This window comes from Marmota marmota, unplaced genomic scaffold, assembly GCF_001458135.2.
Source record: "Marmota marmota marmota unplaced genomic scaffold, marMar, whole genome shotgun sequence".
NCBI classification, from domain to species: Eukaryota; Metazoa; Chordata; class Mammalia; order Rodentia; family Sciuridae; genus Marmota; species Marmota marmota.
In genome coordinates this window covers 68,113,192-68,135,456 of record NW_026000026.1, presented here as the reverse complement: position 1 = coordinate 68,135,456, position 22,265 = coordinate 68,113,192, and the positions used below count along the sequence as shown (strand labels likewise).

The 22,265-nt window shown below is 34.2% G+C and overlaps 1 protein-coding gene across 4 annotated transcripts; it reads left to right on the top strand.

Moving 5' to 3' along the window:
- Positions 1-4,391: 4,391 nt before the first annotated feature.
- On the top strand, positions 4,392-22,133 carry Stard4 (StAR related lipid transfer domain containing 4). Of its 4 annotated transcripts, none has more exons than XM_048811579.1 (7): positions 4,392-4,610; positions 5,392-5,472; positions 9,255-9,369; positions 10,340-10,389; positions 13,390-13,516; positions 14,413-14,527; positions 15,470-22,133. In XM_048811579.1, the coding sequence occupies exons 3-7, from the start codon at positions 9,265-9,267 to the stop codon at positions 15,697-15,699; spliced, it is 627 nt and encodes a 208-aa protein (XP_048667536.1). In that variant the 5' UTR covers positions 4,392-4,610; positions 5,392-5,472; positions 9,255-9,264; the 3' UTR covers positions 15,700-22,133. The 4 variants fall into 4 exon arrangements, with proteins under 4 accessions (XP_048667536.1, XP_015339753.1, XP_015339767.1 ...); XM_015484281.2 differs by having other exon boundaries at positions 4,393-4,610; positions 5,254-5,472; XM_015484267.2 differs by lacking the exon at positions 5,392-5,472 and having other exon boundaries at positions 4,392-4,652.
- Positions 22,134-22,265: the final 132 nt, after the last annotated feature.

Genomic DNA, 22,265 nt, shown 5'->3' with positions numbered 1-22,265 from the left:
ACACATATATATATATATATTTTAGTTGTTGATGGACATTTATTTATTTATTTATTTGTATGTGGTGCTGAGAATCGAACCCAGTGCCCCCCATGCATGCCAGGCAAGCACGCCACCACTGAGCCACAACCCCAGCCCAGCTTTATTTTTTTAACATTGCCAGAAATCTCCCACGGAATGAAACTCCTTGAAACACTTTGGGTCATTTGGCCATTGATAATATATCCCTTTGCCAGAGTAGCTGTGATGTACCAATTAGCCAATTCTGGGTGTTGTTCCTAGTCCTGAAGCTAGGAACAGACAGGGCACCCTAACCTAGGAATCGTAGCTGGGAAAGGAGTTAGTTCCCAAAATTGAAGTAGGGTACAACTGGTGGAATAAGAGAAGTAGATCTTGGATTTTTCAAAGGTATTGCTCTCTAAGAATCCCTTCCCTGCCTTCCTAGCACCAATAGCATCCTCACCCTCTTGTATGGCTGCTGGAAATATAACAAAGCTGCCCAAAAACAAGGGAAGGAAGGACAATAGTTTAGTAGAATCTGATCAAGGAGGAAAAAAAAAAAATTGCCTACCCCCACTGGTACTGGGGATTAAATCCAGGGCTTTGTGCATACTAGGCAGCTGCTCTACCACAGAGCTACAATTGTCACCTTTTAAGTTTTTATTTTGAGTCAGGGTCTTTATAAGTTGCCCAGGTTGGCCTTGAATTTGTGATCCTCCTGCCTCAACCTCCCAATTCAGTGGAATTACAGGTGTGTACTACCACACCCAACTAAAAAGAACACTCTTACAGAACCTAAGAAAGAATATAAAAGTATAAGTTAACTATGATATGCCAAATACACTTCTTCACAGTACACAGTGAATTTTGGAATAACACCTAAGGTCAAATTGTGTCATCACTTTATCGTCTTTATCAAGTTTTTCCTGTTTTTTGTTTCAGTGCTTCAGCCTTATCTCTTGAAAAGCTATTAACACCCAGGACTTCTTTTCTCCCTTTAAAAGCAGATGAATCACACATTATTGGTGTTTTCAAGGGATTTTACTTTTTCTTACTAATTGGTGTGAAGTCATTACAGACAGATGGAGATCCAGGATTCAATTGATTGCATAACATTCAACTTCCTTTATTATTACTAACTGGTTTGCAGAAGAGCCAGAAATAGAACAAAACTATTTAGACTAATAATTCATGCATTATTCAACAAATATTTATATTGGGCCTCCTAATTACCCAGATCCAGGGAAAAGATATGGAGTCCTGCCTTACAAGAGTTTACAATCTTTATGAATCCACTTTTCTTTTATCCCAGTTCCAATTTCTTTCATGATCTTAAAATGGGGATAGAGCTGACCTTGTCATCCAGACTCAAGTAGACCTCATGGTCAAGCCTTCTTCTTTTCTTACTTTCTTCTTTTTTTTTTACATTTTTTTTCAAAATTTATCTTTTCCTTTCATTCTTCTTTTATCACTGACTCCAAAGTATTAGCAGACAATTCCTTAGTAGCAAATTTTTATAAAATATTCCATAGTTTCTAATGTATTTTCTTGGCATAATCACAGTTGAGTTTCTATTATTCGCAAGTAAGTAATTCTCAGCATGCAATATATCCTCAGTTCTTGGTATTGGTGGCAGGTATTTAAAGAATATTTGTTGAATTAAAGCTATGAATTTTCTGAGTTAAAGTTATCTAAGTAACATGCCTGTAATGCCAGCAGCTCAGGAGACTGAGGCAGGAGGATCTCTAGTTCAAAGCCAACCTCAGCAAACGTGAGGTGCTAAGCAACTCAGTGAGATCCTGTCTCTAAATAAAAAGTACAAAATAGGGCTGGGGTCGAGTGCCCCTCAGTTCAATCCTTGGTATATATATAAAAAAAAATCATACTCTTTAGCTTTGCTACACATCATTATTATTTTTATTAATGTTAATATTTTAAAATACATTATTATTCCTCAATATGCAATGTTTGATTTTCTCTTTGACCAAAGAGTTTGGTAAACAGATGTTTTAAAAAAAAATTTAAGTAGTTGGGAATATTTGCACATGGGTTGTTTTATTTTGTTTATTTCTAAATTTAAATTCTGCAGATCATAAATTGTGGATATATTACTTCTGTGTTTTGGAATTTTTCTTATTTCTTCTTGGAATTTTTTTCTTTAGATATATTCATATATTCAGTCAGATTCTAGTTAGGAGTTGGTAGGGAGACTGCTTTGGATAACTTTCTGTATAGCTGTTCAAATTATTATATGCCTGCCTTTTTGGTACTTGAACTCTAAATGGAAACCTTATTTCCCTGTTTTAACTCTTTAGAAGGGATATCTCTCTGTTGTCCTATATACTATAGCTCCTTCAAATATACAATGAGGTATGTACAGCAGTAGTATGTACCTATTATCATGCATTGCTATTAAGATTAAATAAGTTAAAACAGTGTTAAATAAAACCTTCTGTGCTGACCATGACAAGCCTTTGAATAACAACTCCAGATATGTTATTATTGTTTTTTCCTGTAACTTGCAGTTTTGTTTTAGTAGCATTCCACTTTGATAGAGATAGGATCATTTTCAATTACCCTAACTTCACTCTAACCAAGACAAACAGGGTAAGAGATGAAGAACAAGAAACAAAAGCCTTCCGGATATCAGAGAAGAAAGAAAAGAAATCACAGGGGGTATAACTGAGATGTAATCACAGGGGGTATAACCTTATGCAAGACCTCCTTCAAAGAAAAAAAAAAGAGTTAATTTTGTTTCATACATGTTTTACAGGATTCTCTGAGAGAATACACAAGAGTTTGTGAGTAATGTTCCCAGAGCTGAATCCTAATAATGAGAGACACTAATTTTCTACTTTTCTGAAACGTTTATGAGGACTTCTTCCTCTCCACTATTAAACCCTCAGGGTAAGTTTAGGTGTTTCATTTCTGGAGACTACTGTTATGCACAGGTGTTTAACAAAGAACTCTGAAGCACAATATAAATTTTGTGGGGTTTAAGAGCCCCAGTTTTAGAGTCCAGCAAACTTTGGCCAAATTTCAATTCAGTCACTCAGTAATTAAGTAAACTGCCTTAACATGCATGACTGGGGGTTTTCATATCTAAAATACATCTACTTTAAGGTGCTGTTAAGTGGATTCAGTGAAATGCAAAATATGTAAAATTTAATTCAAAATACTGGGAGACCCTCATTGTTATACAAAATACACGTATGAAGATGTGAAAAAAAAAAAAAAAAAGAATAGCGTTCCCCTAGATTAGGTAGAGAGAAGTGATGGGAGGGAAGGGGAGGGGATGGGGAGATAGGAAGGATAGTAGAATGAAACAGACATTATTATTACTGTGTGTATATAGGTGACTGCATGACCAGTATACTGCAACCTGTATACTCAGAAAAATGAGAAATTATATCCTATCTGATTCAAATGTATTGATATGTCAAGATCATTATAGTGTCATGTGTAACTAAGTAAAACAAATTTAAAAAAATTTAAAAAAAATACACTTTCCCTTAACTATCTCAAATTATCCAAACAAGGACCACAATAACTGACTAAAAATAACTAGCAAGTCAATGGAGCTTTAAAACACACAAAGAACTTTTCCATTACCATCTCACATGCAATCATAAAACAAATTATTATTCTTTTTGTATATAAATAATGAAGATAAAGTTGATCAGAATTGCCAAGAATCCTAGCAGATAAGTGACTTCACACTGGAAAACATGCTTCTACACTCAAGTAGAGGAAAATCAGAACAGTTTGTAAGGTTGCTAAATTCAACCATCACCCTCTCCTCTTTACTTTCAAAAGTTGTCCTTTGAATTCCCTAATCTGAAGACAAGAAGACCGTTTCACTAGTGATCAAGTCACTGTGCCTGTGACTATTTAACGTTTTACTTCCCAGCGCTTTCAACTTCAACACTGAAGTCAGGATAGGAGGAGGCTGGAGGGCGAGTCATCCTTGCTTTTGCACACCTTCTGCTTGGGCACATCCAGGACTTTTGGTCCTGTAGGTAGGTGTAAGGCAGCCGTCTGATCCTAGTTTTTTCACAACAGAGGAGAATTTGGACCAGGTTTATCCCTCGCGCTCATTGTTCTCTCGGCCTTGCGATCCTTGTTGCTCCCAACAGATTAACTGCCTTGCCAAATTCTTTCGCAATTAATTGGCTACGGTAGGCGGTGACCCATCTAAGCCCACAGTCAACCTCAGACACTATAGGAACTCGGACAAGGCTCGGGCCAGCCCATACCCACGCGAAATCATTCCATTTCCCGGTGACCAATCAGCGCTCCACACGCTGCCGCGCCAACCAATCCTAGCGAGTACACACCGTTCCTACCAAGAAGTCCCACTAGTCCCCCGAGCACCTAGGTCCGAGCAGGGGTGGAGTTGGCGGGGAGCGTCCCGCCTTGCCCTGAAGCGCTCGATCCTTCCCATTGGCTGCGACTGGCAGGGACTGGATTCCCATTGGCTGCTGCCAGCCGCGCCTCGCCTGGGAAACTGAACGAATCTGAACTCCTCTGTGTTGCTGGAGGCGGTGAGTCCGGCGTTTACCTGGAGCAGCAGAGCTGCACCCTAGAACCTCTGGTGTTGGCGGGGAGAGGTACGGATCCGCGTCGGGAATGGAGCGGGCGCGGGGAGAAAGGTGACTGGATCATCCGGGGCGTCCTGCCGAGTGCGTCTTCCCGGAGCTGTTCTAGAGGTGGGGTGAGGGAGGCCGCGGTGGAGATCGGAGATGGCGGAGCCCGCTGTGCGGGGGGNGGGGGGGGGGGGGGGGGGGGGATGTGGCCCTCACAGGTGAGAGGGAAAACAGGACCGTGGAGAGGAAGGGGAGACCGCCCGCCAGTTTAAGGAATTTTGACGCCAGCCAGGCCTCAGTTTCTTCATCTGTTAAATGGGGGAGGGGCGGCAGCGATCACGCTTCTCAGGCTGTGGTGAAGGTTTTATTGAAGGCATGCTCTGTGAAGGGCACAGCGCTTCCTGGTTCTTGGTGGATGCACCGGTGGCGCAGGGTCCGTCCCCTCCCACCAAGCTCAAGGAGATGATTTCCCCGGTGCTTCCTATTTTCCAGGTCCGATGCTGTAGGTATCAACTCATAAAATTCCTGAAAAAAATAACTGTTCCTATTTTTATTTTCTTAAATTTGCACTCGAGAAAGATTACCCGAGATTTTGGGGTATGGGAGCCACGACAAAATTTGACGAAATCATTGCGGAGTAAGGTTTTTCATGTTTAATCTCTTCCAGCTGGTGGTCAGTTTGCATCATTTTTTCAAGAATTCAGACACCCTGTGTTGGAATTTGGACTCCTTCACTTATTTAGCTGTACGATCTTAGACAAGTGACTTAACCTTCCTGTTGCTGTTTTCCCATCCTGTAAAATAGGAGTAATGTCAAGATGGACCCTTATGGTTGTTTGTGAGGATTAAATGAAATACAGTGTAAAACAACCAGAAAAATTGAACAGTAAGTGATCAGTAAATGTTAGCAATTACTATTTTAAATAAAGGATTAGAACATTAAGGATTTACACTAACCTGGACTCAAAAATTAAAGCTGTTATAGCATGAGAATTTAAATGGCAAGTGTTGTAAAAGCTAATAAATTAAGGTGAGCACTTGAAACAAAGGATCATAGTCACACTGCAAAAGTACACTTCCAGGTTGCATTCCTTTATTTAGTGAATTCCTGCAAAGACCAGTTTAAAAAGTGAGAAACTACAGGACTGAGTTTGAAAAGCCAAATTACCAGATCAAGATTGATTGGAAAGGAAGCATATGCTGAAACTTATATGTTAGAAAATATAACTCAGGTCACAAGGCCTTAGTTTTCCCTTAGTTTGCACAACTTGTTGGGGACAGTCTATGGTATGTTAAATTGAATTTATTCACATTCATAAAATCCATGTTAATCAAGTAATGGAAGGTTCAATAATTCTGATTCTTGAGCTTCTTTAACAAATGTATTCTAACCTAGTCATACTGCATAAGTACAAATGGATCTTTATGGCATTTACTTTTTATTTGAGGGAAAAGTGTTTTATTGTTTCATATTCAGAAGGAAACCTAGGACCATTTTACTGTGATATATATATTGGATAATAACTGGAGTTGGATTGGTCAAGACTGGTGCTAATATGGATGGCCTCAAGAACCTTTTTAACTTGAGAAGTTTGCTGACTCTATGATGGCATCTTCTGTTATCACTAATGGCCATTCAAACACACGGACATAGAAAACAAAAACAGAAAGGTTAATTTAAGGACAGGATGTGGAGATGGAAGTTAGTCAACACTTGCCAAGAGTATATAATTTATAAGGAGTTGTTAGATTCTAATAAGGTTAAGTGTTGCCTATTTTGTTTGACATGTGTTACAGTTGGAGAATTTTCTGGTATAAAGTCAGGAAATGGAATAAAACATTGAAATAGTAAGAGGGAATTCAAAGTGCTCTATTGTATCAGGAGAGAACCAAAGCCTTGATAACACCAGTGCCATTCACTCTCCTTGGTGGTCATCATTTTGAGAGATACTCAGTCATGTCTGTTCACACAGAGAGAGAAATTTAGACGGTTACCTTTATTTTGTTTTAAACTTATTCTTGATGCAAGAATTAACTGCCTGCTTAAATACTTTGGACTAAAAAGAAAGCTTCCTGATTTTATAATTACTTTTTTTCTCTTCCTGCCTCCCATTTCACCAGCCTTTTAAGAAACTATAAGAAGTTTTTAATGCTTTAGTTGTTATTATTGCTGCTAATGTTTATTTAAAGGGTGGAATGAGTCAACATTGAGAGCAAATATACTAGATTCTTAGTAAATACTTAATAGTAGACCTCTGAGAATTGTTATCTTTTCATTTTGGTCATGAGAATTTGTTATTCAGAAGCTCAATGATGATTGGTGTATATGGGCACACATTAGATATCTTGAGGTCTTTCATACATGAGATTACCATCTCATTCTCTGTATATTTTCCCTTTTAAAATTCACTGGATTCCTAACTGAATGCTAGACATAGGAGTATAACAAGCTACATTTCCTGCCCCCAAATGTTTTACAATTAAATGGGAAAAGATAGTGTATAATTATAATACAGAGTTTCTGTGAGAAAACTTTGGAGGGGAAGCTAAGTCTTTAGGGAAGTTGGGGAATAATTACTAAGACAAGCACCTTAAAGTTTCAGATTGTGTGTGTGTGTGTGTGTGTGTGTGTGTGTGTGTATGTATGTGAGAGAGAGAGAGAGAGATGCTGGGGATTGAACCCAGGGCCTATGTGCATGCAAGACAAGCACTCTACCAACTGAGCTGTATATCCTGCTCCCAGATTCTCATTTTTCTTGTTAGCTTTTATTGCTTGCTTTTTCTGTGCTGGATCTGCACAGATATATTTGCTTATGATAATTTCTATATCACCTCTGATTTCTATCAAGGAGTTTTGAAAAAATACTCTTATCTGCCAACCACAGGAACATAGCAGTGACCTTTGGGTTTAAAGAATGTTGTTTAATCATAATGATCACAGTAATAGATGAATTTCTTTTATAAGTTCTAAGTGCTCTAAGAACGTGTGCTTGTTTGACATAGCCCTCAATAGAGTCATTGTATTGTCAAGTTGGCAGCCACTTGAGTGGAGATGGGATATATTCCTGACTGGTAGACAATTAAAATGAGCTCATCCACTTTCTATGTATGATAGGATATGTACATATTATACATTTTACATCACTTAAATGGATCTTAAATTCTATATTCTTAAATTTTCTACACGTACTTTCTCATATTTCTATATAATTTTTAAATTTACCAGTTTTAATGCGTTGTACTCTTTACTTTGCGCTATTTAAATATTGGTTACAACTTTGATTTATTCCTGTCACCTTTGGTTTTTAGATGAGTGGTTCTCAACCCTGGCTGGGTGACAGAATAATCAGTGAAACTTTTAAAAGACCTAGATTTCTGTGTCCTAGCCCAGAATAGATCCACTGAATCAGACTATTTGGCAGTGAGCCCTGAAATCTAATATGTAAAACCAGCAACAACTACTACAGAATATATAACAAAGGTGGATCTGATGGTCATAGCATCTGTAGTTGAAAATTGCATCCTTATTCCCTAGAGGTTTGAGGCTTGAGATTTTTATTTAGATTTTTTCATGTTGTTTATCCATCTTAGTAATTTCATGATTCTGTAATGAGTAGCTTTCCTTCAAACTTTCTGTCCTTCAGTCTTTTACTGGAATGGGAAGAACAGAGATAAAATAGGGTAAAATAGGAATAATACTAAGAAATCAAAGCTCTGGCAACAAAAGAAGACAAAGTAATACCAAATCTAGTTTTGAAGGAAAAACAATAATATCACTAAGGGTCTGTTAGTAGTGTGCCACATAGTATGTAGGTGTATAGGAGGTAGTGATGAATAAGACAGACAAGGATCCCTCTTGCATGAGTTGGGTATGAAGTGGTAAAAGAGATGAAAAATATCCCTATAAATAAACAAATTCATTTAAGATAGTGATAGGCATTATGAAGAAAATCAAATATATAATAGTAACTTGCAAAAGGCTATATTAAGGACAGGAGGTTTAAACTTAAGTTGTTGTTAACAGTCAGGTTAAGATTTAGGATCTAGCAGTCTAGGCAGAGAAATAACAAGTATAGAGACTCAAAGCTGGTGATAAGCTTGTCCAGTTTGAAGGACACAAAGAAAATCCCAGGGTATGGTGATGTGGATAGGATTCTATTACTATTAAGGATGATTTCAAGCTTTTTGACTTAAGAACCTGAGCTCAATTACCATTTTAATAGTAAATTATTAACATGAGGAATACCGACACCAATTTAGATGTTCCTTAGGATTGAAAGTCCAAGTAGGCCTCCAGATCTGGAACTTGCCAGAGAGATGAGGATTAAAGGTTAGTATTTGGGTGTAAGCAGCTCATATATAAGAGAGATAATGCCCCCTTTTGGCTCCCTCCATTTCCCCTTTTATTTTTTTATATGGGCAGTTTTAATAACTGTCAGAAAAGTGTGATTTTCATTCCTGGCTATGGGTTATTCACCTTAAGAGCTTTTTCAAAAAACCCATGCCCTGGTTCTACTCTCAGAGATTCTGATTAGCTTATCTGTGGTGGGGGCCAGGTATAGATATCTTTTATAGCTCTTCAAGGAGAATCTATTGTGGAGCCAGATTTACGACTTCCTGACATCAAACTACAGGATTTACTGATGCTCATCTTGGTCTCTGTGACAGAGAGAAAAATATGGAAGGCCTGCCTGATGTTGCTTCTTTTTCAAGTCGACTCAAAAACACTCTTATCCAGTACCATAATATTGAAGATGACAAATGGCGAGTTGCAAAAAAAACGGTAAATTAATCCAGTTACTTCTTATGTTTGGGGTATATCCAATGAATTGATTGATGACTTTCAAAATGATATGAAAAATATGAATAAAAGATCATATTTGGAATGGATGTGCAAGACAGATAATTATTTAAATAGGGTTTGTGGATCATTTTACAAAGAAAGAAACATCAGTAGTAATCTTACCCTGCTTTTATTTTAGATATTAAACATGAGAGCAGGGTTATGGCAACCAGAGCCTTAAGAATAGCTTTCTGAATCAACATAGGGTATTATTATTAGTAATTTAAGGGAGTATAGTAATTGATAGTTTGAAATAGTTTCAGATATGGGAACAAGCCTTCAAGGGTGGTCAGTTAGTATTCATCTTTACCAGTAACTTGCCCAAAATGTGACATGGCTAAGTGCACTCAGAACCAAGCCTGGAAGTCAAGACTCTTATAGACCTGGTTATTCTGTGCTTTAGTTGTTCTAATGTTCAAAATTACTTGGGAATTGATTGGGGGAAAATGTAATAATTAATTCAAAATAATACAATCATAATAAATGTGAATTGTTTAATTTTTAAAAAGTTGTGAACAATTTAGAATAAAATATTTAATGTTCTTAATGTCATAGTATCAGTAATAGGTACATAGTAAATAGATAATAGTAAATAGATAAGATAGAAATAAGGCAAATAAAAATGGCCACTAGAATAGGCCCATCACTAAGTCTTCTTGTGTTTGGGTATTATTAAGCCACTAAAAATATTTTTGAAGGTCTGTAATTTTAAGTACAGTGTGATACAGAAGAAATTCAAATATGGATCATTTTGTGATATAGATAACTTTTATGCATCTCTAAAAATGTACTTAAAAGTTTTTTTTTTTTTTAATGTAAAGTCAAGTGTTATGGACTTATAAAATTTCATTCCAGCGTTCCACCTATGTAATTTATGTAATTATCACAGTAATGTTTTTTATCTTTCTAGAAAGATGTAACAGTTTGGAGAAAACCTTCAGAAGAATTTAATGGGTATCTGTAAGTAAATTTTGTAGTTTTGTGTAACTCTTAAGATATTACTAAACTTCTATGTATACACTGTCACTAAATGATTATTGCTAATAAAATTTGGCTTTTGCTTTAAAAAATGTAAACTTTCTGGAAAGTAAATTGGTTTCTTATGATTGAGAACCTCAAAAATGTCTATATCCTTTGTGGACTGAGTTGGTGGTGAGGAGGTCATAAATAATATCAGATGGCTGATAAAATCTTAATTTCTTAGCCTAGGGTACATGACTCAGTGCTATAACATGCTGTATTCTAAGAATTTATCTTGAAGAAAGCATCAGCAAGATAATAGTGATATAAATAGTTGCTATTTTATCATGACATTATTTAGATTATTAAAAATGAAACAACCTGAAAAACCAATGGTAGGAGTGATTAAATTATGAAACCTCTGTGATAAGATATAATTTGGCCTTTAAAATTGTGTTTTTAAATATTATTTAATAGCATAAGAAAATGCTTATAATACAAAGTGAATAAAGCAGAATACTAAATTGTAGGTAGCATAATTATGAGTATTTTAAATATGTTTTTATTATTAAAATGTTTTCCTTGTGACCAGATGTTCACTTCTAGATAGTAGCATTATGAAGTTTTATTTCTCGTTTTTGGTCTTTGTTTATAGATGAATTATGCCTATCGCCAAGAAAAATATATTGTTTTTCACATCCAGTGGAGACAGCTGCTTTGTGTAATCAAAGTAGAATGTTCACATCCTTAGGATTCACAACCCTTTAATAAAAATGAAATTGCTGGCTCCACTAAGTATATACAGAATGTGCTAAAGTATAATACCATAAGTAATGTTTCCAGAAAGTCGAATTGTACAATATTTATAACAAGGACCGGAAAAGTAGAGTTTGAACATTATAAACAAGTATGCAAAAGTTGGAAAGTATAAAAAGTGCCAAGGGAACACTATGCTTGGAAATTTGGAAAGACCTCATGGAGGAGCTAATATTTGAGTTGAGACTTAAAGGAACAGTAGATGTTTCTTTAAGGAATGAAGAACTGATTGAAATTCTAGTCAGAGGAAATTGCACCTATTACTTAAACACAGATGAGAGACCCTTTTAAAGAATATTATTTAGGAATGTGTTTGTATAGCCAGAATATAAAGCATGGGTGTGAGGAGATCTTGTGTCTAGAAAGGCTTTGGATTCGAAAGTAAGGAAATCAGTGTCACTTGCTCTCTGCACACTCCTCTATTTGTTCCTTAGGTGCTCAAAGGATTTTGAAATAATGCTGTGAACATGAAGAGTTCTAAGAGGTTTTACCTGGGATCCATGGCTAGAAGTTCCTCTCAGATTGTATACAAGATTTCCTAACAATAGATATTTTCCTAGGAAAAGTTATGACTTTTTTCAGATTCTTAAAAGAATATATGATCAGAAGAGGTAGAAACTGATAAAGTTTGAGTAGACACAGAATACCCAAACTAAGAGCAAGTGACTGTGAAAGAGATTTAATGATGGTAGTGGTGGGCCTAGTGGTGATGGTGATGATAACTAACGTGTTGAGAGCAAGATAATGTACTAAGTACTTTATATGTAGGAAACCATTTTAATAAAATCAAAGTGATTGATTCATTCTAGCTGTGGAATAGATTTTAAAGAAAAGGAGAGTCAGAGTTGAATTCAAGATTTCTAATCTGTGTGACTAGATTATTTTGTGTTTATTTCCCATCCCAGCCTACCCCAAGTTAGAGAATATAAGAGGGAGGAGAAAATTTAGAATGAGGGAGATAAGTTTAGCTTGAGACATTTATAAAATGATTAAACAGCTTCAGATGCTTAAAAATAAGTTACTGATAGAGTTGAAACCAAACTATCCCATATTTCATCTCCCAAAGGTAACTACTCTCCTGAAGCTGTGTGCATAATTCCTGTTTCAAACTTTGACCACACATTCATATGTCCGTAAAAAATAAAAACATGTTATCTGATATTTTCAAGTTGCTCCTTAAAGTAGCAGTTTAAGAGTTCTCACCTTCCTCCTTTCAACACTGTCACATTTTTAATCTGCTAATCTGAGGGGTATAAATGAGGATATACTTGGTTACTAGTGAAGTTGGCCATCTTTTGTATATTTATTGATATTTCAAGCCAATCTTAATATACCTTTTGCCCATCTTTGGTTTGTCTTTTTCTCACTGGATTATAGGAATCATTCCTATGTCCCCTATAATAATTGTTTGTTTTTTTATATGTGTTGCAGGTATCTTCTGAAAGTGTATGAGTAGTTTAAAAATTATTTTTTTATGTGTGGTGTGCACATTTAAAATTGTAACTGATCTTTTGTATTATTTGTACTTTTGTGAATCTTATATATTCAAGAAATCCCCCTGTATTCTGAAGTCACAAAGATCGTCTTGTATATTTTTCCTCTAAGCTTTACATTTTACATGGAAGTATTTAATCTATCTAGAATTAATCATTTTGTATGGTGTGAAGTGTGAATCCTGATTTATTTTCTTCATAAAAGTTTTTGTTAAATCTAAATATTGCTTATGGAAGAGTACCTTTTCTCCCAGTGATGTGTACTGTTACCTTTAAAGTGTGTCAAGTTCCATGTATTCATGAGTCAGTTCTTCAGTGTTCACTGGCCTATTTTTCTTTACCTTTTCATTAAAAAGTTTGTAAAAATTAGGGTAAAAATATGCACAGACTGATATGTTTAATGATAACTGAGGAAAGAGTAATATACAAATTAAATGGAAGTATTATAGTGTTCTGTGGACTGGTTTTGACTATATTATAACATGAAAGGACTAATTAGATTTGAGGACAAAGGGTACTTTTAATAAAATAATTGATAGAACTTAATTTACCAGAAAAGTCCTAGGTATTTACTCCTTTCTAAAAAACTTGCATTAATTTTTACTTCTACTTTAAGTGTTAGTTCTGAACTGTGAGGGCATCTTGAAATTTTTCATTCTAATTGTATTTAATTTTAATTTTCTATCTCCAGCTATAAAGCTCAAGGTGTTATAGATGACATTGTCAATAGTGTAATAGACCATATACGCCCAGGGCCCTGTCGCTTGGATTGGGACCGTTTAATGACTTCATTGGATATTTTGGAGCACTTTGAAGAGGTATCTGTTCAGAATCATTACTTTCAGATTGTGTGTGTGTGTGTGTGTGTGTGTGTGTGTGTGTGAGAGAGAGAAAAAAAAGGGGAGAGAGAAAGTGTGTACTAGCGTGTACATGCTTGGGAGCATGAGCATTTGTACACAATTATATTCATATTCATTTTATCCATTGCTTTAAGAATAGATGTGTCTAATAGGATACTCTTAAAAACATTTGAGTTTCCTCATATTAATTAAGGGGTATTAGTCTAAGTTTGTTTTCTACAATAGCTCCACCCTTACTGCTTAAGAAAATCTTTTTCATGAATTGTAAAACTTTAGTTAAGGTTCAAAAATCTGAAATTCTGAAAACACCACAATCATATTTAAGTTTCTAGGTAAATGTATATTGTTTTTTCATTAATCCTAAGTCAAAATGAAAGACCGAAGTAAAAATGCTACCTTAAGCATTAGAGAACTGTGTATCCCAAACAACTTGTTCTTTTCTGCCTTTATTAATTCATTTCTTAATATATTTATGTTTAAATTGAAAAATGTAATATTGTAGTTGAAGTATTTGTAAGTTTTTATCTTCAGCAGAATAAAACAGCCTATATCCCTAATTAGGAATTTAATTCCCTGATTAATGGAATTAATTATTAATCTCTAATTAAATAGAGATTTAGGTACTAAATTGTTTCTCTATATATTTTAATTATATATCTTATTTCTATCTGTATAATAGTAGTGAGTTTTAGAATAGGGATCTATACCTGTTAAAGTCACTCTAAGAATTATCATGTAATAGTAAAATATTTTAAATGAATATTAGTTTTTTATTGGAGATTACATTATGATGTATAAGTCTATGTGTATATTCTTGTAGTAGTAATATCTGTCTTATCTTTCTTCTTTTTCAGAATTGCTGTGTGATGCGTTACACTACTGCTGGTCAGCTTTGGAATATAATTTCCCCAAGAGAGTTTGTTGATTTCTCTTACACTGTGGGCTATAAAGAAGGACTTTTATCCTGTGGTAATTATCTCAAAATTCTGTACTTTCTTTAGTTTGGTTTATATATATGAGTTTTCTAGACTGGAATTTTGTTTCTTTATGGAGATTTAATTTCAGCCCTCATAATTAATATTAACATTTATAATTTTTTTTTCAAATTCTAAACCTTAGGGAGTATAATAACATAAGAAGGTTTTTAAAAATCTTTCTCATAATTTTTTGTTCCCAGTTATCTGGTATCCTTTAGTTAACAAGTTTCAGAAATGAATCCACATGAGACTGCCTCTTAGAAAGGAATTCAGTAAATGGATTTCCTTCCAAACCTGTTTCAGACACCGTCTTCTTGGCATGTGTACACACACACACATACACAAAATAGACTTGATATATGTTAGAATATTTTTCTTTCTTTGAACTGTATTGTATTTTTCTTTTTATGATTTAAATTACTGATATTGGAAGGCTCCTATTTTCTAAATACATATATTTTTTTAAATATATGTATTTTTTTCTAAAGACGTATATTTTTTATGTATAGTATCCACTTGAATTTACAGTTATAGGTAATCATCTACTTGTTTATTCTTAACTAGTCAGTATCAAAGTTAGATATAGTAGTGCCTGTGGGAAATATTTGTGGTACCATAGATTAGATTATTAATGTCTTGAAGCTTGACTGTCACAGTCAAGATTTGAAGTTTCTAAGAAGTTTCCAGGATGACATGATGTCATCTGTTTTGAAGGAATTAGAACATTCCCTATTACCTATCTACCCAACCCCTTGTGAGAATTCTCCTTAGTAATTATCTTTTTCATTCTGTCATGGTCACTCTTGGGGCTTTAATTTCCACCTATATGGATGAGAAGAAAAATATTTAAACAAATTTTGTAATATTTTTAAATGAGAGTTTAAACACATTCAGTCATTGCTATTCACAGTTTTATTTTAAAATTGCCTTGTAGGAATAAGTCTTGACTGGAGTGAAAAGAGACCTGAATTTGTTCGTGGATATAATCATCCCTGTGGTTGGTTTTGTGTTCCACTCAAAGACAATCCAAACCAAAGTCTTTTGACAGGCTATATTCAGACAGATCTATGTGGAATGATTCCTCAGTCTGCGGTGGATACTGCCATGGCAAGCACTTTAACCAACTTCTACAGTGATTTACGGAAAGCCTTACAAAAGGCATAATATGTTCAAACTTGCAGTACTGTGATCCCTGACTCTGCTCTTTCCCTCCTGCTACAAGTCCTCTAAAGATCATTTATTTTTCTCTTCTGCAGAACCTGTAGAAACATTTGGGATGCTTTTTGTAGCGTAATGTTTTATTTTATTCCTAAATTAAATTTCTGTATAAAAGAGATTATTGTTATTATTACATAATATTAATAATGTAATAATTGGTAATAATAATTAATAATCATGGCATATTATTATTATTACATTTTCGTTTGTCCTTTGTTTGGTATGGTAGTGTGTCTAGTAATGGAGAGTGTGACAGAAATGCACAAAGAAGTAAGTACAGTTCTTTGGCCTAGACTGTTCACATAAATTGAATAGTGCCTCAGTGTGAATATTTTGATTGCTTAGAAATTAGATGAAGCACAGACTTCATGTTTTCATACTATTTAAGAGCTTTATGAACATTTGTAGAATTTTAATTTTTTTGAAGGTAAATGTTAGTCTTTTCCTTTTGGTGTATTCTATTAGTTTGCCAATGTCTTGTACAAAAGAAAAAAAAAGCCTTTCTTTATATTTTATAAGATAGACTTCATTGTCAATTGAACTTGCACTACTTTAAGTATTAAAGAGACCAAAAATGAGAAAAGAATAGTAACTGCAGATATAATTCAAATACAATTTAGTTTTGATATCTAGTTAACATTCTTTTGTAATATCTTTAAAACACAATTGTGTCATTGTGTGCATTTGTTTTGGGAGTCTGAGAGCATTTATGCATGAATGTGATGATGCAAAATAACTGCCAAATATGTGTTGGGTATACTACGCTGATTGAGCAATAGTCTGGGTTGTGTGAAATGGCTAGTGGTATCTAGTAGTCATCAACAGAGTCATCTCTAGGAAATCAGGATCAGTGAATGTACATGTTTCAATTTTAGAAGTATTACTCAGCTCAAAGCACTATAAACTGTAACATAAACATTCACAACTCTGATTACTTTTGTCTAAAACTATAACAAATATATTCGTAGACACAGACATTTTTCATCCTTTTATATTGATTAGAATGAACTATTATAGGTCCTTTGTTTCTATGGCTGTCTTAAGTCATCATTCTTTAATGATTTTTTTTTATTTCAGATGATTCTTTTGCTGTTGAACTATCCACCTAGTTTACTTTTAAATTGAGAACCTGAGCCCACTCTGTGTGTTTTTGTAAATCTTGTATGTATATATAGGTTTGTGTATGTGTACATGTATTGAAATCTCAATGTTCATTGTCAATTCTTAATATGCTACTATTACTATTTCTATTATTTCATTTCTTTTTCCTTTTTTTGGTAGGGGGTGGGGGGGCATAATATGGGATAAAGTGAGCCCTGGAAATAATTACATGCAGGCAGGCCGCAGGAAAGCACAAAAGTATATAGTGGTTCAGGTGCATGAACCCTTGATCTTTGTTTAACTTTAGAAATTTATAAGCAGCTACTAGGTGATATTTTAGATTATTTTAGATCTGCTGAGCTCCAGCTGCGTACTGCTTATTAAAAAACAACTTATTGAGATAAAGTTTCATAATATACAGTTTATCCATGTTAAGTCTATAATTGAATAATTTTTAAAAATATATTTATAGAGTTATGCAGCTAAAACTAGATTCCAGTTTTAGAATATTTCCATCACTCCAAAAAAATCCTTTTTGTCAGTTTGCAGACTCATATCTAACCTAAGTTTACTGCAGTTGCCAGTATAAAGAAGATGATGGAAATGATTATAATAGGTCTTTTTTGGTCTTGTTTTTAAGAGTGCAGGTGTGTGTGATTTAAACTCAGGAACCTTGTGATAATATAGTAGACATTTTATCTCTAATGTCATCATAATTTAATGTGGGATTGATATTAACATATAATTGAGTATGCTGTTTCTATAAGCAGTGCTGTAGGATAGAAAAATAATCTAAGCCATGTATGTAATTTTAAAATTTTCTAGCAGCCACATTAAAAAATAAAAATAAGCAGATGAAAATAATTTTAGTAATATATTTTATTTAACTCAATATATCCAAAATATTGTTATTTCAACATGTAGTCAGTGTAAAAAAATTATTGAGATAGTTTATATTCTTCTGTACTAATTACTTGAAATCTAGTAGTGTGTTTTGCTGATTGGGACTAGCCATATTTTAAGTGCTGCTTAGCCACATGTCAGTGATTACTGTAATATTTGTTATTCAGCATAGTTCTATACTGTATTTATTCATTTGTTTTGCTACAAGGTGAAGTAGATAATTTCATGAAATTACTTTCCCAAGTAGAAGTCTTCTGTAGTCTCTATAGTCTTCAATACTTGCTAAATAGGATATCTGAGTTTTATAAATAAATCAATAATTATCAGTAAAATAAAATTATTGAGTGACCCCATGCTTTGGGCCTCTAGTAAGGTGCCACATTATTGGAGGCATGTGGTACAGCAAACTTCTTACTTTATGTGGCTCAGTAGTAGAGCAGTTTTTGCCCACATCTGAGGTACTGGGTTCAATTCTCAGCACCACATAAAAACAAATAAATAAAATAAAGGTATTGTGTCCATCTACAACTAAAAAAAAAAAAAAAAAAAAAAAATAGTGAGCCAAAATATTTTTCTTTAAAGATAAATAACTTTTGATAAGGCAATTGAGGAAGTGAAAAAACATAATCTGCCTTGTTATATATGGTTGATTGTTTCCTGTACTTTATAGTTAGTATGTTCTAGAAACTTGTATATATAGAAAATAGTCAACATAGTACTGTTTTCAGCACATAGTGGCTATTTTTTAAGGAAATTAATTTCATACATAAGAAGTAATTTGTCATAAATGACACTTTTGCATGAAATACTGGTTTGTGTTGATAACTCTTAATTAATCCTGGATGTTTAAAACAATACTCAGCAAAAATAATTATAGGAATTTGATGTTCTGTGTCAATCTATAATTTAAACTGCCAGAGTAGGAGAGATTGTAAGTTAGGAATCTCTTCATCTCAATGTTCCTTGAGGTTGGATGTATTTGAAATTGATTTCCATATGTAAAATGGAGATTTTAATTTCTTTTTCCTCCTCTGCTCTTAACTGAAGGACATTTTATCAGTACTCAGGTTGAATTAAATTAACATATGAAGCTAAAAACTCTGTAACTGAGGTTGCCTCTGGAGAAGACAGGAAAGCCCTTAATTGTATATTGAGCTTTTAGTTCAGAAATTTGATGTAGATAGCAGTTTTACCTCTTTACTCAGCATACTACCATCCTTAGTATCAGATGTTAAATCCAGTTTCATTTTATTAAGTGGATACTGTAGCTTTCTCAACTCAATATTTAAATTAACAGAGGAGCTAAGGGAAATTTGGACTTAATCAGATTTTCATTAGCACTTGTATTGAATAATTACTAGTCCATTGTATCTCCATGCCTCTCTCTTTTTCTTTTTTCCTTTTTTCAGTGTGAGCAATCAGATCAGGGCCTCATGCATGCTAGGCAAGTGCTCTACTATTGAGCCACATTGCCAGTCCCCAGTTTATCTCACTGCATTTCTAGAAATAGAGCGTAATAGGATTGGAGCATAGAAGAAATATTAGATTCATTCAAAAGCACAGAAAGTTGGAATTATAATTTCTTCATTATTGTGTTGTTTTTCTAAGTGTTTTATGTATGTAGCTGAATATTAAAATTTATCTTTTTACAATTCAAGAAAAGTTGTACTCTATATAGATATAAATTTTATAATTATTTTGTGAAGCAGTTTATAAAATAATAGTAGCATTATTAGTATGAATAAAATGCATACTTATTTTTAAATTGCTATGAAATATATTAGAATAAAAACTTGTAGACATGTTTGTAATGGGGCATTGATCTTGTCTGTGTAAGTTTCTTTAACCTTAAATAATGACTAAATATTTAGTTTTATATATCCAGATTTAAAGTACATAATTTAACTTCATAAACAGTTACAAGTGAAATATATAAACCTGGAAAATAAAGTTAACAACACATAGGATAATCTCCCACTAACATCATATATGTTAGCCACAATACTGCTGCTTCCATGGTGCTGAATCTTTGCTACTGTATTAGCTTTCCATTACTATTACAAAATACCAGATGAAATTAACTTGAGAAAAAGTTTACTTTGCCTCACAGTTCTGGAGCTTCCAGTCCAGAAGCAAGTGACCCCATGCTTTGGGCCTCTGGTAGGGTGCCACATTATTATGGAGGCATGTGGTACAGCAAACTTTTTACTTTATGAGCCATGAAATGAAGAGAAAGAAAGAAATAAAGGTTCCCCAGTCCCTTGCGAGGGCGTGTTCCCAATGACCTGTGGACCTTCCATTGCCACCTCCGACTATTACTACCCTAGGACCAAGCCTTTAACACAAGGGCCTTTTGGGGGCATTCAGCATCCAAACTATAGTAGTTAATATATACTTAGATAAATGAATGTATTCTGTCTTCATTGCAATAACATATGGTCAGGGTTTATCATGCATGTGTTCAAATAATATAATAAGTTGATTAGGAACTATGGATAATTTCATTTACAATTGAAAAAAGCTGGAAATAATTATAAGGACACCCATGATTTATATTATAAAAAAGCAATTAGGGATGCTGTGGGTAGTGGGTAATGGGAAATATGATTATGAAGTGGCTTAAACAAATGGGAAGATATTTTCCTCATTTAATAATAAAAAAAAATCCTGGTACTATCATCAGAATGTTTGTGTTCTCCCTGTAAATTCATATAATGAAATCCTAACCCCCAAGGTGATGGCTTTAGGAGGTGGGCCTCTGCGAGGTAACTAGGTCACCCTCATGAATGTATTTAGTACCCCTATAAAAGGCCCAAATGAGATCCCTCATTCCTTCTGCCATGTGAGGACACGGTGATAGGGCACTCTGAGGAAGTTGGCCCTTACCAGGTCCCAAATCTCAAAGCACCTTGATCTTGAATGTCCTCCAAAAATGCCAGAGATAAATTTGTTTACCAATCACTTAGTTTATGGTATTTTGTTATAGCCCTTGGAATAGGAAGGGCATCTCTCAGCTTCATCTATCTTATCAGAAAAGTATAACCTTTTTTCTAAAAGCCTCCAGTAGCTTTTATTCCTGTTGGTCTGGATCACACAACTATGCATAACTGTAATGGTGACTGGGAACAAGCACAAGGGCTCCTAGCTTCTGGGAAAGGCAGCTGACCATAACTGGAGAGTCAACTATACCATCATCCACTGGATCAATTTTGGGAAGTATGTGTAAAGCTCCTATAGATGTTGTGTGGAAAATGATGGACCCTTAATGTGGAAATGAAAAAATAGTCATTTGTTTTCTTCAAAAAACATTTTGAGCCCCTTCTAATGACAGATGCTACATGGCTATTTCTAATTGATGTAATGAGGTGATGGAATTTCCCCTTGTAGGTTTTTTGTTGATAATTGATGTCACATGGCATCCAACGTGAATGATCTGTGTTTGTATTGTTGCCCTGTTTCTTTTACTTTGGATCAAAGGGTTCATATGGAAGGCCTTCGTAGTCAAGCAAGGACAGAAAATGCTGAAAAATGAACTGCAAATATATCCCAGGAGATACCGAGGGTGAGTCCATGCTACTTGTGTTATCAGTTGTACACATGATTAGAGAAGTGCAGAATTCTGTGATAAAAATATGGAGGAAGCAGAGGGTTTATGTTCCAAAATAGGCTTTTATTTATTCATATTCTTTCACAGAAGCTTTACCTTCCTACTTGTGTGTTTTTTTTTTAAGTCCAGGGCAGCTGACTTTTGATTAAAGAAAGGAAATAGTCTAGAGGTTGCACAAAACCAGATTGAAGTAAAAATAAGGCAGGTTTCATATATCAAAAATTGATTAATTGATGGGAGACCATTTCCCTCAGTTCCTGCAATTCAGAGGTCTTTGTTTAGAATAAAAGTGTCTTCTCAACAAAACCAAGATTTTGGACCTAATGGTGGTGAATATAGCAAAATGTAATTCTGAGTTTATTATTATTGAGAAAAGAAAAAGAATTGAGGCTAGATTATTATGCATCTGTCATAAGTGTGTGTATTGTAGAGATTATGCAAAAATGTATATGATGTCATGACTGATGTAAAAAGGTCTACAATATGATTACAAATTTGTAAGAAAAGTAAACTAATACTAGAGAAAAAGATGATGATTGTTTTTGGAAAACATGGTAATTTTCTACTCTTCTATATTTTCAAATTTTTATAATGAATTATCAGTTTTTATTTGAACCGCTTCCATTGTTTCTAGTAAACTGACTTCCCAATACTGAGAGAATTGGATGAATAAATAGTCTGTTTCTTCTCAGTCACTGTAAACTTATGAAGCCATTACCTTTCTGGATATGATATCTATTTAAATAAAATGAGCCGTTGTATTAAATAATTACTAGTGTCCCTTTTTGATAATTTTATGGCCTTACTGTAAAGAAAATAAATATTTGAACACTCAGTGTTTAAAGAAAAGAAGAAGAAGAAGAAGAAGAAAAAAAAAACTATAGCTGGGCATAGTGGTGTA